General features: G+C 35.9%; 1 protein-coding gene across 1 annotated transcript in view; it reads right to left on the bottom strand.

Annotated features, from left to right (window-relative positions):
- GAS2 (growth arrest specific 2) overlaps positions 1–19,416 on the bottom strand; it is a 122,494-nt gene extending 103,078 nt beyond the window's left edge. Inside the window, exons 1-2 of the mRNA XM_030333221.1 lie at positions 19,179–19,416; positions 6,569–6,690 (exon numbers count right to left, since the gene is read on the bottom strand). Coding sequence (XP_030189081.1) covers positions 6,569–6,690; positions 19,179–19,326 — 270 coding nt within the window. The 5' untranslated portion in view covers positions 19,327–19,416. The remainder of the gene's footprint in view (positions 1–6,568; positions 6,691–19,178) is intronic.
- Between the last annotated feature and the right edge of the window lie 252 nt (positions 19,417–19,668).

Raw genomic sequence — 19,668 nt, 5'->3', positions numbered from 1 at the left:
ATTCTCAGCAACTTTCATAATTTTTGTTCCCTAACATATGGGATAAAATGTCACAACTTAGAAAAAGTCAGAGATTCATGCTACTATCAGTGACCTGAACATTGCCAGAAAAGTGATTTCTATCACACCTCCATTCAATTCAAGCCAATATGAAAGATGGATGGGACATGGGGAACAGCAGGGATATTATAATGAATCAATAGTGTCAATCGAGTTGCTGTTCCAGATTTGGTCTTTCCATTGAAGTATACATATTAGAAAATATCCTAGTACTTAGCATGCATCTCTTGGTCTGGAAATGCAATTTTCTTAATCCTGAAACATAGAAAATTCCAGAAGCTGTTTGCATACACTTGACAAAAATAACAGAAGTGTTTTACTATCCTGTACATCGGCTCAGGCTCTGAAACCTAAACTATAGGAACATTTCAACATCACACAACACATTCTTCTACTAGGTCCACGGTATTTGGCTGACTTGACGTTACAGAGCAGGAATAGCAGGCAAACTAGATGGCTTCATAAAATACATGCGCTCTAGGGGATAAATTACGTGACAATTCAGGATGGGGTTTTGTTAACTAAATGAAGTTTCTGGATCCAGCAGTCGGAGCCATGTCGGAACACTGCCTTCTATGTAAAGGATACTATGCACATGTTCCTAACTTGCTATTGTTGTCTTATGGAGGTCGAATCTCCATCTTGGGACACCAGGGACCATAGAACTTGAAATGTTTACTATGAACTTAGTGCCAGATAATCAACTTGGCCACATTTTCGGTGGTGCCCACCAATATTCTATCACTTACAGATATTCTCTCACATATGGCATTCGTTCAATTAGGCCTTAAGATACAGGTAAATTCCATAAGTACATCATTCACTCCCAATTATACCCATTCTTTCATATTGTTGCTTTTGTTTTCCTTAGTCCATACATACAGCAACCCAGATCAAGTTGAGTATCAAGTCTCTTATGACTATTTGACTATGGGTAGAAAAAAAAGTTGAGCTTCTTTTCCTAACATTCTATATGATTCATCAACACTTACTGCTATGGCAGTGAAACCTGACTTAGACATAACCCTGTAAGATGGTCTAGAACAGAAATACCCCCAATGAGAAAAAAAAAAAAAAAAAACTCAGCAAGATATTTCATGGCCTCTGATTAAGATTTTCCTGGTGATCAAGGACTTAGAAAATTGGTGACAAGGAATTAATTTTATATTGGTAAATAATTCACCTTTATATATTTAAAATTTGAAGATATTTGTATTTTTTTTAAATCCTGAGTAATTGGATTTTATCCCTGACTTTTTTTTTCCTTTTCCTCTCAGTCCCAGACAGCAAAATAACTCAAAAGAAAAAAAACATTTATGTCCACATCATTACACCTTTAGTCCCTCCATTTATCATGACTCACTCTGTTGGTTTAGTCCTAGTCCTAGCATTACATTTGTATTTAAAAACCATGAATTTCTTAAGAAATACACAATTATTTTAGTTGTACAGCCAGATATAGATGACTCTATATTAATCACAGCTGAGATTTTCTTTTCAAGAAAAACCTTTGATCATTTCTATCATACTTCCTTGTTCTGTCAGAGGCTTCAGCAGTAAACACACTTTTCTGGATTTCTCTGAAATCAATCTTGATAAGTAAGATGTTCTCCAAACAAAACATGCTATCGATTTTGAAGGGAAAAACTCAAATCTCTATGTTTTATCTAATTCCTTGATGGTTAGACATCCTGAGGTAGTGTTATCTTACAGCTCAGAGAACTAGATATTCTTCTTTTTTTTAAATGTTTATTCATTTTTGAGAGACAGAGACAGAGTGCGAGTGGGGGAGGGGGCAGAGAGAGTCAGAGACACAGAACTCAAAGCAGGCTCCAGGCTCTGAGCTGTCAGCACAGAGCCCGACGTGGGGCTCGGGCTCACGAACTGTGAGATCATGACCTGAGCTGAAGTCAGACGCTTAACCAACTGAGCCACCCAGGCGCCCTGAGAACTAGATATTCTTGATGGGCAAATGTACTATGGACATTCTATCTGACTAGGATGTTCTTTCCCTCAAACAAGGCCTGGATTCTACATTTAGATGGTGAATGTTCAGTTCCTTCCTTGGAGCATAATGTAGCATTCTACTAGCTAACAGAACTTCTTTTTTTTTTTTTTTCTTTTTTTTTTCTTTTCTTTTCTTTTCCCTTCTTGTGCTTCAAAACTGATCTAACCATTCAGGGCTCTTTGAAGTCAAAGAAAGCTCTTAACCCAGGAAAACTCTGATGCCTGGGGCAGAGACTGTCAAGATAAATGAGACAAATGGAAAGGAATGTTAGGAGAAAAAGAGAGGTTGAACCCTTTGAATGACTGGCACCATATTGATGCCCCAGTCGTTGAGAATCTTGTATACAAATCAGCAAGTATACAAGATGGCTGGTGTTAAAAGAAAAGTAAATACACAATAAGAAGGGGTTCCTACAGTTGAATACTATCCGGACCAGGAAGTGAAAGTTCATATATCAAGGTAACAATTATTCTGTCCTGATTGGAGATGCTAACTTTGAGTCAGGTAACTAAGGGTCAAAAAACATAAAATATGACCTTGGACTTATCACTTATTTTGGTTTTCTTACCCCGATATGATATTGGAAAGATTTGTTTTGGTTAGATTTTTGCCTTTTAAGGTCCTCAGCTCCAGGAATATTAACATTTATAGTTAGACTTAATTAATCATATTGTGGTATATATGAGTTAATCAAAACCAAATTATACATTAAACTGATGCACGTGAGTCTCAAATACTTCTACCTACCTATTGCTTAATTCTATGAAATTTCTGCATTGCTTCCATGCAAAGTGAAAAAATGCAAAGGCTAGGATTTACTACTTATAGCTAACAAACAGAGAGAGGCTACTTTTATTGATCTATTATTGATGCCTAGAAAGAAAGAATCATAGGATATCATTTACTTTCATTGAGATATGTTATCAAGCCAGAATAGGATATAACTCATGGATTTATAACTCAAATATTAAAGATGTAAACTGTCTAACATATTTATTAAATAGGCTTGCAAGTATTAGGATTGTTTAAGTCACTCTTAACACAGACATACTTCACATGTACCAAGTATAACTTACTCATCTGAATGTGTTTACATAGCTATAAAATCTCCAAATTAAATATCAATTAGGAAAAGTAAAAATATTGCTATGAGAACGAACATGTGAGATTTAAGTGCTAGGAGAAAATTACAAAGGACTTCCTGTGACATGACTTAAGAAGGGATCAAGTTTGTGGTTGATTTTTTTAAAAGTAATTATGTTTTAATATCTCCCTAAATGTAACAGTTTCACTAATTCAGCAAAGGTATTAACCAACTTATCAGTCTTTACCACTATTGTTTTTCCTAGATTCTAAAGTGCCAAGGTGGAAAATAATTACACACACATACAATCAGGTAATATTGTAACCCATAGGTTATTTATATGCAATTTGAAAGCCTCCTTGTTTTTCTATGGGAAATATTCAATGTCAACCTAACTACCTGGGTCTTAGTGAATTTATTCTTGTTTAAATTTAGATTTAATAACAGCAAAATACTGTACAATTTCATATAACATCTATTCCTGTTTTAGACAAAAGATGGATTGAAAACAAAATTATATTTGATTTTTGAAAGTGCTCATATCAAACTTGGATAGGTTGACAAAATTATATTTATGAACAGTAATAGCAATGAAGTATTAGCCATGTGGTTTCTCATCTTTTGAAAAATATTTCATAAAATGTAAAAAAGGAAAACTAACCTTCTTTGCACTTTTTTCATATAGTAAGACATATGCTATTTTGATTTAAGCTGCATATTGTTGGAAGTAAGTTGTAAAATATATAAATTCTGCCAAGGACACAGAAGGTAATTCAGTCAAGAGTAATTGTGTCGACTTCTAACTCAAATTAAATTTGATTTTTTGAGCACTGAAAGTGAGATCATAAAGGGTATTTTTAAATCTACACTTGTTCAATTACCAGTTGAGTTTTTATACTAAAATATATTTATTATAATCAGAATAAATTTCAACTTTATATTTAATTAAACAAATTGCTTAGAGTCAAGGAAGTATTTCAAGTTTAATAAGACCTTGCTTTATTTTTACTCACTTTGAAAGGAAAACTTAATTTGTTTCTTTTTTTATGTTTTATAGTTGTATTATAAAAATGATATAATTTGAAATGAATGTTTCAAAGGAGAAACAGCTATCAAAATCCTGATCCATAACTATTCTATTACATATTCTCATGGAGATTTACAGAAAAGATACACCTATTTGTATATATCGTGTTAACTATGAGTAGTTATATTTACAAAGTACTCATCTTTTTCTTCTAGTTTCTTCTAGCAAATCAAAAATTCTCATCAGGATCTCTTAACTCTTTCACATAGGGAAGGGAAATAATATTTTTCTAAAGTCTTCCTTGTGCAATGATTTCTGGAACGTATATATGCATAATTATTACTCCTACTTTACAGGTAAGGAAATCAAAGATAGACACGTCCAATTAATAAATAACAAAACTAAAACCCAAGCAAAATGTGCCCAAGAACAAAGCCTTTAAATTATAGGTTAATGCTTTGGGGGTTCTCTTACAGCTGATGGCCGTACAATTCTATTTGGAGATCTCAGCTTCTGTTTTATAAAACATAAGCTTACAAAACAAAACAAGAAAACCTTACACCAACCTTTGTAGAGTTGTTTATTCTTTGTTACTATGAAGGGCTCAAGACCTTAGCATTGAAGTAACGGTCTCTCTTCTCAACAACCAGCAATTTAAATAGAAGTTTCAGGACCAATGCAATATTAACATAATGATCTCAAAACAATCTTGCACCCAGCAGTTTTTTCCTCTTTGTTAATTATTTCACAGTGAACCTTCTATACAAATTGTCCTCCTATTAGGCATTATGTTTTCTGCTCGGTCAGCTGATAGAGTCTCATTACAATGGAAAGCACGGCAAAAGAATTATTGGTTTCCTAACGTCCTCACACTAAGTGTGACATAAGCATGTTCATAAATGATCTATCTCTTCATGTCTATACTACACACAGTGCGCTAAAATGAGAGGCTTAGAAAAAGAAGGTCCACAGCAAATTCTTGCTCTGTCACTTACTAGCCTGGTGATCTTCCACAGATCACTTAGCATCTATCCGATAGAGAAAAAAAAAGATGAACACAGTGGTTCCCAAATTTTGCTGCCCATGAGAATCACCTGCAGAACTTTTGAGACATCCCAATCCCCAGGTTGCACCCCACAGAAATTAAATCAGGATGTTCAGGCACAGGAGCCCAGTCTGAATCATTTTTAAAGACACTCAGGTGATTCCAATGTGCAGCAAGGTTTGGGAACCACTGCGTTAACTAACACTTTCAAAGAGCTGCTTTTAAGATGGAAAATATAATGGAGGGGCTTTGTATATAGCATACAGTACTTCACAGAGTGATGTAAAATATTATCTCCAAAGTAAGTACAGAGCTGTAAAAAAAATGCATTATTTTAGGAAACTTGAGTTTTGTTTGAATTTTAGTTCAGTAATCATAAATAAACTATACATGAGTAATCAGATTTACTTTTTTTTTTGCCACAGTTGCAGAAAATTTAACAATTTTTAAGTTTTTATGTTAAGCTATTTTCAACATTATTTTAAACTTATTTTTTCTTATGCTTTTTCTTTCTCTTTTAAAAATTAAAAAGTGTCATCTATCTTGTTTCTTCCAAAAAATACCAAGCATCAGGGGCACATGGGTGTCTCAGTCGGTTGGATGTCCAACCTCTGCTCAGGTCATTCTCTCACAGTTCGTGCGTTTGAGCCCTGCGTGGGGCTCTGTGCTGACAGCTGAGAGCCTGGAGCCTGCTTCAGATTCTGGATCTCCTTCTCTCTCTGCCTCTCCCCTGCTCATTCTTTTTCCCTCACTCTCTCAAACATAAATAAATAAAACAATGTAAAAATTTTTAAAAAGATAACAAGCATCACACTCTCATTATGAACTCATAATAATCTTAAAAGAATATGTGCACAAAGGAAATCTGAGCAGTCAGAAAAAAGTAATTTGTCTAAAGTTACTTAGTTCAATGCTACTACTTACAAAAAAATTACACACTCCAGATACTTTATTCCAATGATCTATTATAATAATCTATGTGGAAACAAAGACCTATTAAGTAAATCTTTCTTGACCAGATTTTGTTCATCACCTGATTACATAAATTATTTCTGTGCTAAATTTGTAATCAATACATCAGATTCAACCAGCTTATACACAGTACTTGTTCTGTATTAATACCATCAATTTTCATAACCTTCTAGTTAATTAGACTTACTGAAAGGATTATGTAATTTATGTACAGTGCAAATTACATGTTGCCTGATTAAAATGCATCCTCTGTGTTTTGTTAATAGACATATTAATGCACCATTGACAACAAAATACTAAAATTAACCTCTGTTCATAAGCAACTACAAATGTAATCCGCCTCCTGAATGATTTTGCCTGGGGATCTCCTACCTTTGTAGGCTTGTTAGCATCCATGCCCTCTTTGAATTTCTCCTGCATGGTTTCTGCAAGTTGACAGAGCAAGGCACCATTATCCAATTTTTCCATAAAAGTTTCTGCTGTAATCTCCTTCCCTGCAATAACAAAAAGGAGAATTATAAAAGCATAAGCATTCCCCAATGCAAATATGACATTCATGCCAACATATCTGACACACAGCTTTTATCACCAAAACTTCTATTCCAGCTGGGTTGCATATCTGGGATGGGGACACAGGAAAAGAATGTTTCTCTGGAATTTTATGTTTTCCTCTGGTGGCAAGAATCTCAACATTTTAGATGTTCATGACATAATTTCAACTGCATAAAAGTTTTATTTCACATTCAAAATGGCAAAGAGATACCCTATGTGAGAGTCCCTCCACTTGGCAATCCAGAGGAATAAAAACCAACCAGTCAACGAAATTCAAAATGTTTTTCCCATGATTACAGTTTGACCTCTGAGATGCACTCAACTTACCCTCAGGAGCCCATTTGATTACTCTGGCCCACAAGGTGAAGGCAGAAGGCAGAGCCGGCATCCTGTGTTTTGTTTATGTCTTTGACTACAAGAACACCATAAGCTCTCTTTTCTTTAATTTGAAATAGAGTCACAGTGCATTGAAAAGTCAACCACCATTGGCAACCGTAGTGGCACGGCCAATGTGTAAACCACATCTCTAAGTTCTATTGAGTTTGTTTTCCTGATTAAGATGATGAGGTGAAACTAATGCAACCCTGAAAGAAACACTACCCTCTAACCATTCCTCTTCCTACCACCATCCTTGAACTGAGGATTATTGGGTTCAGTTTCTGCTTTTCTCTCTCCTCAAAACCACTCGGCTTCTTCTACTGCTCTTATGACCATCATTTACCATTGTTCATCCCTGGCAGTTAACCAGTTAAAGGTCGTTTGTCTTCATTCTTCTATTCTCCCCAAACAGATTTTGTTTCTTCATTTTCCTTTTATTTTATAATGGCTTCATTGTGATATAATTCACATACCTTACAATTCACCCATGTAAGTGTATAATTCAGTGGCTTTTAGTAGACTTGTGCAATCATCACCATGAACAATTTCAGAATATTTTATCACCCCAAAACGAAACCCTATACCCTAAACCTGTTACTCCTGATTCCTTCTTTCTTTCAGTGTTATAAACCACTATTTTTTTCTTATATGCAACCCAAATTAACCTCTCCCCTTTTCATGCACTCTAAGTCTCTAAGTTTCAACATATTTTATTTTCCTGCCTTAATTTCCTATAACTTATGAGTCACAGCTCCTATAGATCCATACTTCCTTTTATTTCTGGTACCATAATATTAATAAAAATTTTGGGGGTGCATGGGTGGCTCAGTGGGTTGAGCATGTGACTCTTGATTTCAGCTCAGGTCATGATCCCAGGGTCATGGGATTGAGTCCTGTGTCAGGCTCCATGCTGAGTGTGGAGCCTGCTTAAGATTCTTTCTCTCTCTCTGTCTCTCTCTCTGCCCCTCTCCCTCACTGTCTCTATCTAAAATAAATAAAATGAAAAAAAATTCTTTTTTAATTTTCATGATTTGATATTTAAACCTCTAGCAACAAAAACAACGGCTATTCCTTGTATCCTCAACTTCCTTCTCCAATACATATCACACTCATTGCTAAAATTATTGTTGCTAAACACTACCCTTCCTGGGTCATTATTCTTCTTTATTGCATAGTCCCTAATCTTCTGTGCTACCCAAAATATGAAATATATCCACTTTAACATATCCAAAGGATGAGCCTTATGCCTCTAATCCACTTTTCTAACCTAGCATCTTTATAGTCTCCTTGATTCTTGGTCTACACAGTGCCTTCACTGTTTCTCTAGCAAGACCTTCCCATTCCTACCACCAAGCCTTTCTTCCTGGTGGGCCCCTGTCTACAATATCTTCCTACCTTATATCTGCCTGACCAAGTTCTATCTTTCCTTTAATCAGAAATCCACAAAGAGATTCTCCCAGTGTACACTGCTCTCTTTTCTACATGGCCACACTCAAAGGCATCACTCATTTTGGTAACTTTCCAAACTTCTACTGCTAGTAATATGCTTTGTGTAAAGTTCTTGTCTTCCTCAAACTTCTTTTTTTTTCCTTTTTTCTTTAATTTTATTTTTTAAAATTTACATCCAAATTAGTTAGCATATAGTGAAACAATGATTTCAGGGGTAGATTCCTTAGTGCCCCTTACCCATTTAGCCCATCCCCCCTTCAACAACCCCTCCAGCAACCCTCAGTTTGTTCTTCATATTTATGAGTCTCATCTGTTTTGTGCCCCTCCCTGTTTTTATATTATTTTTGTTTCCCTTCCCTTATGTTCATCTGTATTGTCTCTTAAAGTCCTCATATGAGTGAAGTCATATGATTTTTGTCTTTCTCTGACTAATTTCACTTAGCATGATACCCTCCAGTTCCATCCTCGTAGTTGCAAATGGCAAGATTTCATTCTTTTTGATTGCTGAGTAATACTCCATTGTATATATATACCACATCTTCTTTATCCATTCATCCATTGATGGACATCTGGGCTCTTTCCATACTTTGGCTATTGTTGATAATGCTGCTATAAACATGGGGGTGCATGTGTCCCTTCGAAAGAGCACTCTTGTATCCCATGGCTAAATGCCTAGGAGTACAATTGCTGGGTCGTAGGGTAGTTCTATTTTTAGTTTTTTGAGGAACCTCCATCCTGTTTTCCAGAGTGGCTGCACCAGCTTGCATTGCCACCAACAATGCAAAAAGAGATCTTCTTTCTCCGCATCCTCACCAACATCTGTTGTTGCCTGAGTTGTTCATGTTAGCCATTCTGACAGGTGTAAGGTGGTATCTCATTGTAAACCTCTTTTTTTAATGTTTATTTATTTTTGAGAGAGAGAGAGAAAGCAGAGGAGGGGCAGAGAGAGAGGGAGACACAGAATCAGAAGCAGGCTCCAGGCTCCAAGCTGTCCACACAGAGCCCCGCATGGGGCTGAAACTTGTGAACCATGAGATCATGACCTGAGCCAGTCAAATGCTCAACCGCTCAACCGACTGAGCCACCCAGGTGCTCCAAAAGCACCTATTGTCTTCCTCAAACCTCTTGGGGCAATATCGTGTGTGTGTGTGTGTGTGGTCCTACAGAGGGAAGTATAATGATATTACCATAGTAGGCACCTAGATAATGTGTTCAGTGAGCACATAAATTAACAAATAAAGAAACAAACTGCTGGAAAATTTGGAGAAAATGCTGGGTATTATTTCTGTAAAGAGTGGTTAAGTTAAAGCCAAAAAAAGGAAAAAAGGAGTGCTTTAAAGTTTTGTACTGAGACTCTCTTAGGAGCAGCTTTTATCGTAAGGGCAACGCATGCAGCTCAGTTCCATGAACACCTAAAAATAACCCAACTGGAACAACAGATAAAGTCCTGGCTTAAAGTTCAACTCACAACATAGAATATATTTGGATTTCAAGAAACATCTGTTTGGAATTCTTTTTTGTTTGTTTGATTTGGTTTGGGGGGAAGGGCAGGTAAAGAAGGAAAGACAATTAACTTTTTAAAAATGTTCTTTCTTCCCTACTGGATGCTTTGCATTTTAGCCCCCAGATAGGATGATGACTTCTGCAGGTGGCAAAACATCAGGAGCCCTAACTACTCACCACAGAGGTAGCCTACACAACACTACTATTATTTCAAAATTGTATGCAGCTGAACTTCATTCAGGAATGAAAGTAATATTCTGGAGATACAAAAGGCTGGTCCAGCAAAATTTGTGTTATGCAGTCACCATGTTGGCCTGCATTGTCTAGTAAGAAAGTAATTCTGGAAATAAGTAGGAAAAATAAGTATTAGAAATATTTTCAAAATTACCAAATTTACATTTTGATGTAGAGAAGGTAAATTTTACTCCAAATTGTTGAAGGATCCCTTTATAAATTACTTATACGATTATCTTCATTTAAAAGAGCTCTTTAGGTATTCGTCTTTCCGGAAGTTCCATGGCAATGTAAAGATTCTATTCATAATGGTAAGTGGCAAGATGATTACAGTTAATTTAAAAGAACTTGTCAATTATAAAAAGAAAAATGTCTCTCATTAAAAAGTTATTAGCAATTTACCAAAAGGTATGATTTTTACTTTTTATACATTATACCTGAAAAATTTTCATTAGCCTGATTTTCCTGAATACTTAAAGAATGAGTTTACATTAAACATCTGTATCTAATGAAAAATATATTAGGTGTCAGCTTTCAATTCTGTATATTTTATAGCTCCAAAAGGTGGATTTTTTTTTGCTAAAACAGACACTGTTACATACTTTATAGTTGAAATACTGCCTCGGATGAAGGAAAAAATGCAAGATGGAGAAGTTTTTTTTTAATCTTCATGTGTAATATATTTTCCACACAAAGAATCATAAAATATATTTTTAAACATACTTTATAATTATAAGAAATCAATATAAACTTTAGATGGAATGATATATATTATCTTATTACATTAATATTACCAGTTTTTTTTATATCAGTATATGAAGTTAGCTCAATTTAACCATGACAAGTCCATTAGAACAAGGTATGAAATACTAGTTCCAATTCTGAAGTAAACATTATAAAAAATGAAATATCTCTGCTAGGCAAAACCAGATCTTCTTTAATCTGAATTGGGTAACTGTTTTGAGACATTAGATTATAAATACTAGATGCAGTAAGATTCTAGAAGAATAGAATCACTTCTTCCCCAGCTCTGTCTTCCCAGGTTATTGGTATGCTTAGGAAAAAATAGGGTGAGTGCCTGGGTGGCTCAGTCACTTGAGTGTCCAACTCTTGATTTTGGCTCGGGTCATGATCTCACAGCTTGTGAGTTCAAGTCCCAAATCACACTCTGCATGGAGCCTGCTTGGGATTCCCTCTCTCCCTCTCTCTCTCTGTCCCTCCCCCACTCATGTATACACACATGTGTGCACTCTTTCTCTCTCAAAATAAATAAATTTTGAAAAAGAAAAGAAAAGATAGGGCAATGTATAGATATAATCAAATCATCTTGGAGTACCAACTGACCCACACTAGAATGTAAAGACTGTTGACTTGAAGGTTAATCTAAAACAATCTTGTCTAGAAGTAGTATCTTTACTTCTTGCGTTCATAATTGCGGACTTTGATCGTCATACCACCAATTCGGTCATGACTGACAGCTTGCCAATAGACAAAGATCAGGGAGTTTGAGTAAAGATTGTAGTTAATTCACTTCCTCATAAAATGTTAGGGCACAATCATATGAAATGCAGATCTGCCTGAAATTTTTTGTCAAGTAACTAAATCAGCACACACACTTTTACACATCGGTGTATTCCTCCCAGAAATATGCCTTGTCATAATTTCCATAAAGATTAAGTATCAACCTGTGGTGTTTTGGACTAGAGCCACGTGGAAAAAGAATCCCTTTTAACTTCTACCTTGCGAAGAAAGAAAGCTTTCCTCCCAGTCAGTTAGCAGATATGGTAACATCTAATAATGGTATTTAACATTTGAAACCTAACTATATGTCAGGCACTTTACAGGTATTCATGTTTTTTAATCATCTCACCAAACTGTGAAGTTTGGCTATTATTGTATTCACTTTATAGATGATAAAACTGAGGTATTAGATTAAGCAATTTGCTTAAAATTACTCAGTGAATCTGGATTTTTAACCCATGATGTCTACGCCTACAGTCCAATGCTCCTAGCTAGCCACTGTGCTTGGCTACTTAAATAAATATTTGCTGAATACACAAATGACTAGTTTCTATAATAAAGCATTCTCCCTAATTCTTGTTGTCTTTTTCTCTGTAGAAACTCCACCAAAAGCCTTTCAGGAAAAAACAAAAACAAAAACAAACAAACAAAAAGAAAAAACAGAAACAGCTTGGGGATGAAGACAGTGGTGCTAAAAACTGAATAGCAGTCCACTGTGTAGATCAGAGAATAGCTGAGAATGTCATTTAGGCATGTTCTGATGTGAGGCCTGATTCATTGCAGAGAAAACTGGTGTATGTTTTCTCTAGAGCTGATCCAGGCAGGACCAAACTCTACTCCAAGCTCAATGCACCGCTCATTCCCAGCATATTTCACTAATTGCAGAACTCAAAGAAACTCATCTGCTAGCTTAACTCGGGTTAGCCAGTGTTTTGAGATTGAAATTTGAAGGTTGGGAGATAGGAAAGGACTCATTATATCCAGAAACCCTAGATCAGCATCTGGTCCTCTCTGATTCACAGTATCTACCCTGCATGTATATCAAGAAAATACAAAGCTGTTTCTGTTGGAAAAAATGGGTAAAAAAAAATGAGGCAGTATCTTCTCTGAAAGGTGTTAACTCGTGAACATGAATTTGATTCTCTAAACTTTTGAACTAGCATAAGATACCACCTCTCCTAAGGAATTTTTATTGACTATGTCAAGAATATGAAAACTTTGCAGGATACGGATCTGATAAAAGGATTTTAAGAAAAAAGAAAAGAAAGTTGTTCCAAACTCATTATACAGCAGTTGTATTTGACAGAAGCAGCTTCAATAAACAGGTGCTTAATTTTTTAATGTTGAAATATGGTTAATTTTAGAAATAACTGAAAATTGTAAAATATTCTATATTGATCATATTAAGCATATAATAACTGGATTTTCTTTCCTGTGCATGTAGGAAAGTCAGGCAAAGGGTAAATCACCATACTATCAATTACTATAATGCATTTTTAAATTTAAGTGAAACAATTCAGCATAATGTAATTTGTAATATATCTTATGATTTACTCAAAGTCCCTGCATATATCCAAATACTTATACACTTACATCCTAAAGATCTACAATCTTTAAAAACAATGTCAATTTCTTGGATGCTTAACAACTAAAATCTTTTCTCAAAAATATATTACCATATGGTTCATACAATGTTATCAACCAAATACTAATTGAAGGTAAAGGTAGACCATTATTTTTAAATGATTAAAGAAACACAAGTGAAATAAACAACTTGAGAACATTTACATTAGTATATTCATTTCAAAGTTAAGCCAACAGCAATATTCAATACTCCATCAGCAATCATGAAATTCATAGAATCTGCCTCATCTATTTCAAGGAGGGGTGGGTGCTATAATCTGGGACTGTTAATTTAATAACATGCTGTTTATTCAAAGTGATAATTGTTTCCCCAAGATTTATTTGTATAATCACTTGAAGTTCAAATGTGTCCTAAGGACACAGTTAAATAACAAATGGGCAATAACTAGTTCATGAAAAAAAGTAACAAAACAGAAGGCCTAAAATAAAGATGAAATGGGGGCGCCTGGGTGGCGCAGTCGGTTAAGCGTCCGACTTCAGCCAGGTCACGATCTCGCGGTCCGTGAGTTCGAGCCCCGCGTCAGGCTCTGGGCTGATGGCTCAGAGCCTGTTTCTGATTCTGTGTCTCCCTCTCTCTCTGCCCCTCCCCCGTTCATGCTCTGTCTCTCTCTGTCCCAAAAATAAATAAACGTTGAAAAAAAAAATTTTTTTTAAAAATAAAATAAAATAAAGATGAAATGTATATATTTAATGTGTAACAGGACACAATGGCCAAAGAAATGTTTTATAGGGAAGAATAAAGGGGTCTTTGGGGTTCTTCTGCTGTCTTTTCTGAATGTTGCTCATAAAACGCTCCATGGTGCCAGGTACTAGAAACATACTTGGACTACAAAGACTATTTTCAATAAGATGGGTAGATATTTCCAAGAATGTGTGAGTAGTCAATAAACATTACACGATGATCTTTTCATGAATCAAGTTGGTATGCTATCTCATAAACAAATCCCAACTACCATAACTATTTATTCACCATAACTAGTTAATTTGTCATAAGATAGCTGGCATTTAATATTCTAATATATAAATTTCCATATAAAAATTCACTATTGTTGCTTTAATTTTATGCCTAAGAATGTAAAGTGCTATTTATTATTGTTACCAATTAATAAGTACCTATTAAGTACCTGGAAATTACGGTATTATATAACTCCATATATGGCATGAATGTGAATATTGGTCTCTGAACCAACAAAGTAATTATTTTCTCTAACAAACATTTTTATATACCAAAAAATCTGAATACATTTTGAGTGTTCTTTAAGAAACTATATCTTATATTTTACATTTTATATATAGGAGCAGAAATATATGAATCTAAACAACCATTAATACTCCTTTTGAAAGACAAAAAAAGTCATATTTTAATCAATTACTTAAAAGAAGCAGAAAGCCTTTCCACAAGTAAGGTCCACATCACAATGGCACCATCTAATTGAAAGGTTTAATTTAGTATATAAATTTCTACATTGACAAAAAATGCAGAAACTTTATATGGAGACAGTATCAACTTTGAAACTACTTTCAAAACATTTCTAACTTTCAAGTAGATGAAAAACAAGAATTGAAAGAGAACTACACAATATAAATTTGCAAATATCTGAGGTAACAAAATGGTCAGTAATAAATAATTTTAAAATTTAATTTAAGGACTCCATTTCCAAAATATGTGAATTCTAAATGTATCTATTATGTGTAATAAAAATACCCTCTTTTTTTAAATTTTTTAAATGTTTATTTATTTTTGAGAGAGACAGAGACAGAATGCAAGTGGGTTAGGGGCAGAGAGAGAGGGAGACACAGAATCCAAAGCAAGCTCCAGGCTCTGAGCTCAGTACAGAGTCCGACATGGGGCTCGAACTCACGAGCTGTGAGTTCATGACCTGAGCTGAAGTCGGATGCTCAACCGACTGAACCACCAAGGCACCCCATAAAAGTATCTTCTAACATAGCCATACATTTTCTTCTCCCTTCTTCATTACCATTCTAGTACATAATGCATTTTCTTAACTCCAAATGCTTCACCACTTTAAAATAATCTCAAGTTATGAGTTTACTTTCTAAGTTACCATGTGAATATTCACTTGAAAGCTATTATCTCTCTACTTCTACAAATATAAGTCAATGCGAGGTGGTATGTTATTGTACCTTGAGATTAAGATTCCCTTTCTGAGAAAATTTCACAAACCATCAGTTGCATGTTTGTTACCAAATACTAGCATTAAAAAAATTATTCTTATTCTCTAAAAGAAAGATTATTCATTTATGAAAATTGTTTTCACTTTGTTTATGCATATTGATGATCTCAAACTGGGTCTCAAGAGATGGATTTCTTGGAAACCTAGACTTTTGGAACTGGAAAGGACATTAGAGATCATCCACTCCAAGCCCTTCATTTTCTGGTTGAGGACACTGAGCCCAGAACAGATAGCTGAGTGACTTTGGGCAAATTTCCTACCGAGTGGCAGGGCCAGAATCAGAAGCCAGGTCTCCTGACACCCAGTTAGGAGCCAGGTCTCCTGACTTTTAATCCAAGGATCTTTCCATTACACACACAGTGAGTCTCTATTCTTTGAGGATATCTTGGGCTGCTCACCCTGATCAATCTGCTTTGTAAATGATCACATTCACCAAATAAAATGTCTTTGATGACAAGTCACCGGACCTTGGAACATGCTTATACAAACAGGCTATACTCTAATCATTATCTTTCCCTGACTTTTCCTTCACCCTACAAAAAATTATAAAGCCCCTTAACATGGTCTTCAAAGCAGTATGTGATCTAGCCCCAACAAGTCACATGAACCTCTCTCCTTCTTGGTCTGTGCCACTGATGCCAGCCTTCATTGAGTTCTTCCAAGGTACCAAATTCCTTCCTGTCTCAGCCTATGCCATTCCCTCCACTCAGGTTATTCTCCCATGCTTTCTCCGGCTAGCTGTTAACTATTCTTCAGTTTTCAGTTTGAATATAAGAACTTTAAAAACATTTTTTTATGTTTATTTATTTTTGAGACAGAGACAGAGAGACAGAGAGACAGAGCACAAGCAGGGAAGGGACAGAGAGAGAGAGGGAGACACAGAATCCGAAGCAGGCTCCAGGCTCTGAACTGTCAGAACAGAGCCTGACGTGGGACCCGAACTCATTAACTGAGAGATCATGACCTGAGCTGAAATCAGATGCTTAACCAACTGAGCCACTCAGGCGCCCCAAATATAAGACCTTTTAAAGAGGATCCCCCCTACAAGCCCCCTGAGCTTTGCCCATTCACACTTCCTTCTTTTTACATTCTTATTGCAACCTGTATCTTTTAGTGTTTACAACAAGCTCAGTTAATGAATTATTTATTCACTTACTTCTTTAAAATGTTTCTTTTTCAATTTACTCCAAACTCTTATAAGAGCCGGTACTCTATTCCTAATCACTATTCTATCCTCCAGACTTAGCAGACTGTGTCTAAAACACAGTTAACTACAAGAATTAGTATTTCCTAGCTAGTTGATTACTATGTGCCAGATCTATTTCTAAAGCTGGTGATGTCATTCTAATTTCCAACAATCTTATGAGGTTGGTATTGATATTATACTTATTTTATAGATGAGAAAACTGAGGCACATTGCATTAAGACACTTGCCTAGTATCACAGGGCTGGTAACTCATGGAATTGAGATTTGAATTCAAGCACTCTGATTCCAGAGTTCATTTTTTAAACTAATATATATTATACATATAATATATATATTTTTAGATTTATTTCTTTATTTTGAGAGGGACAGAGATGGTGTGAGTGGGAGAGGGGCAGATAGAGAGGGAGACAGAGAATCCCAAGCAGGCTCTGCACTGTCATTGTGGAGCCAGATGTGGGGCTGAAACTCACAAAACCATGAGATCATGACCTGAGCCGAAATCAAGACTCGGAAGCTTAACCAACAGAGCTACCCAGGGGCCCCTAAACTGATATATGATTCTGTAGCACACTCAAATATTTGTTGAATATATTAACTTATCCACAAAATCAAATTAACACTATCACCAAACTATATAAATGGAATAACAATGACAAACCATATAGCATTTAGAAGATGCCCAGTACTAATTAGCATATGTATTTTCATCATTTACTCCCACAGCAACCCTGTGGAATAACACTACTATTATTACCACTTTACAGATGAAGAAACTGAGAGACAGACAGCATAAGTAACTTGCCCAAGATCACATTGCTAGTTAAGTGGCCGATCTGGGGTTCAAGCACAATAGGCAGTCTACTTCAAATCTGTGCTCTTAATTTCTCTTCTATGCTGCTACACTTGCAATAGCCTGTGTATCTGAGGACAGCTCAAAGTTAATGATAAAGTACTAATGTAACAATCATTAGTAAACCCTTGAAGGATGAGAGAGAGAGAAAGAGAGAGGGAAATCCATCTGCCTAGACAAACTTGACTCCCTGTATGTGATGGTGATAAAACCTCTACCTTTGTATGGATGTCTTACTAAAAGGGGACAGCCCCTTCCTTCCAGGGGATATAGTGTCATAGCATAATAAAGGGTCTTCCTGGGAATGCCTTTGGTACTCCTGTCCTTACCCTGTGGCTGGGCACGCTGAAAACCGACACGTAGCCCTGCTACACCACATAGAGTCATATGTACACACTGAGGAAAAAGGAGACATCTCACCTTAGGATAAAGGCTTAAAAAACGTAAAAGCCCTGCAAAACTCCAGAGCCATGGTGAGCAAAAGGAAACGTTTGCGAAAATGTGCTAAAATCTTGCCAAACCCTGCCAAAACCTTGCTACGTTTTTAGATAAACAGGGCACTCTCACTAAGCTCCTCATTTTCATCAGCTGGAAAATGAAGATAAAAAATGTGCCTTGACGGATCCTTTAAATAAGAAAATAATGTTGTGAAATCCCTTCTGCAAATGATAAAGCACCACATGCTTTCTATGTTTACTCTGTATTCAACTCTTCTTTCATATATCTATAAAGGTCCTTTCTTCAGGTTTTAATTCTATCCTCTGTGAAAAGCTACTGGTGAAAACATGATGATCCTTTAAATGCACGATTCCATTGTGCACATGGTTGAAATTTTATCCTATGAATATGCTGGAAGAACAGAAAAAAAAAAAGGCAGCCTTAGCATGAGGTAGCATTTTTCTCAGAGACAAATTTTGGAAGAGCACTTACAAACAAAAATGAAATGCAAAGAAAACTTTAGTTCAAGGTTGGACGACTCCAGCCTGCTCATTTAGACAAAGGATAGACAATTTTGTTCTAGAGTCTGGGTATTCAGCAGTTTTGGAACGTGTGCTACAAAAGTAGGACGAAGAAATCTAGTTTTAGAAGTCAGATTTTCACAGACTGTGGCCCGCGTGCAGTATCAAAAGAACAGGTCAAATTGATCAGCTGCATGAAAGAAAAGTAAAAAATAAATCAGACCGGCCTATAGACAAAACCAGAGATTTGACCACACATTTCCACATTTCAATGCATGATACTGGTATTACTAAGCACAGTTCATGTGAGAGATATTGAGAAATTCATTTAAAATTTCCACCTGCCTCAGGTTTCCCAGATGCAAAATCCAAATAATGAAATCTTTCTTCCCAAGGTGCCGTCACATGCTTAGGTGAAGGACACTACATGAGGGGGGGAGAAAAAACAGCCTGTTACCTTGGCTCACAAAATAAGATCTTATAACCTTACCTAATAGATTGGTTAACCACAAGGCCAGATCTTCTTTCATTGGTAGCAAATTCGCTTCATGTCTGCTGGCCAGCCATTGGCTATACTGATGCATATCAGAAAGGCCAGGTCCACTGCGTACCTTTGGGCTCAGAGCAGTGCACATCATTTATCCACTTGTAATACCTGTTTTGAAAACAAAAAAAAAGAGGAGTTGCTTTTTGTATAGACTTGTCTCGTGAAAATCTTTCTGCCAATGACACAGGAAGGAACCAGATCCATGGACGTTTTGATGATGGGTGAGGTTTTTAATTATTAAACCCCACAAAACACTACTTGCTTTATCTGCACTGGCCCTATCACTTTTGACCAATCACTTGGTAGGAAACAGCAGCAATCTGAGGTCAAATAGAAAAATCAAACACTAAGCTCTAAGCTCATGTGACACACCATACTAGAAAAAGTCAGCATCTAAGGCAAGAAATTCCACTATTCAAAAGCAATGAAAAGG

The sequence above is a fragment of the Lynx canadensis genome, chromosome D1, assembly GCF_007474595.2.
Source record: "Lynx canadensis isolate LIC74 chromosome D1, mLynCan4.pri.v2, whole genome shotgun sequence".
Taxonomy (NCBI): domain Eukaryota; kingdom Metazoa; phylum Chordata; class Mammalia; order Carnivora; family Felidae; genus Lynx; species Lynx canadensis.
The sequence above is the reverse complement of the archived record's forward strand: the minus strand, read 5'-3'. Positions and strand labels throughout refer to the sequence as shown.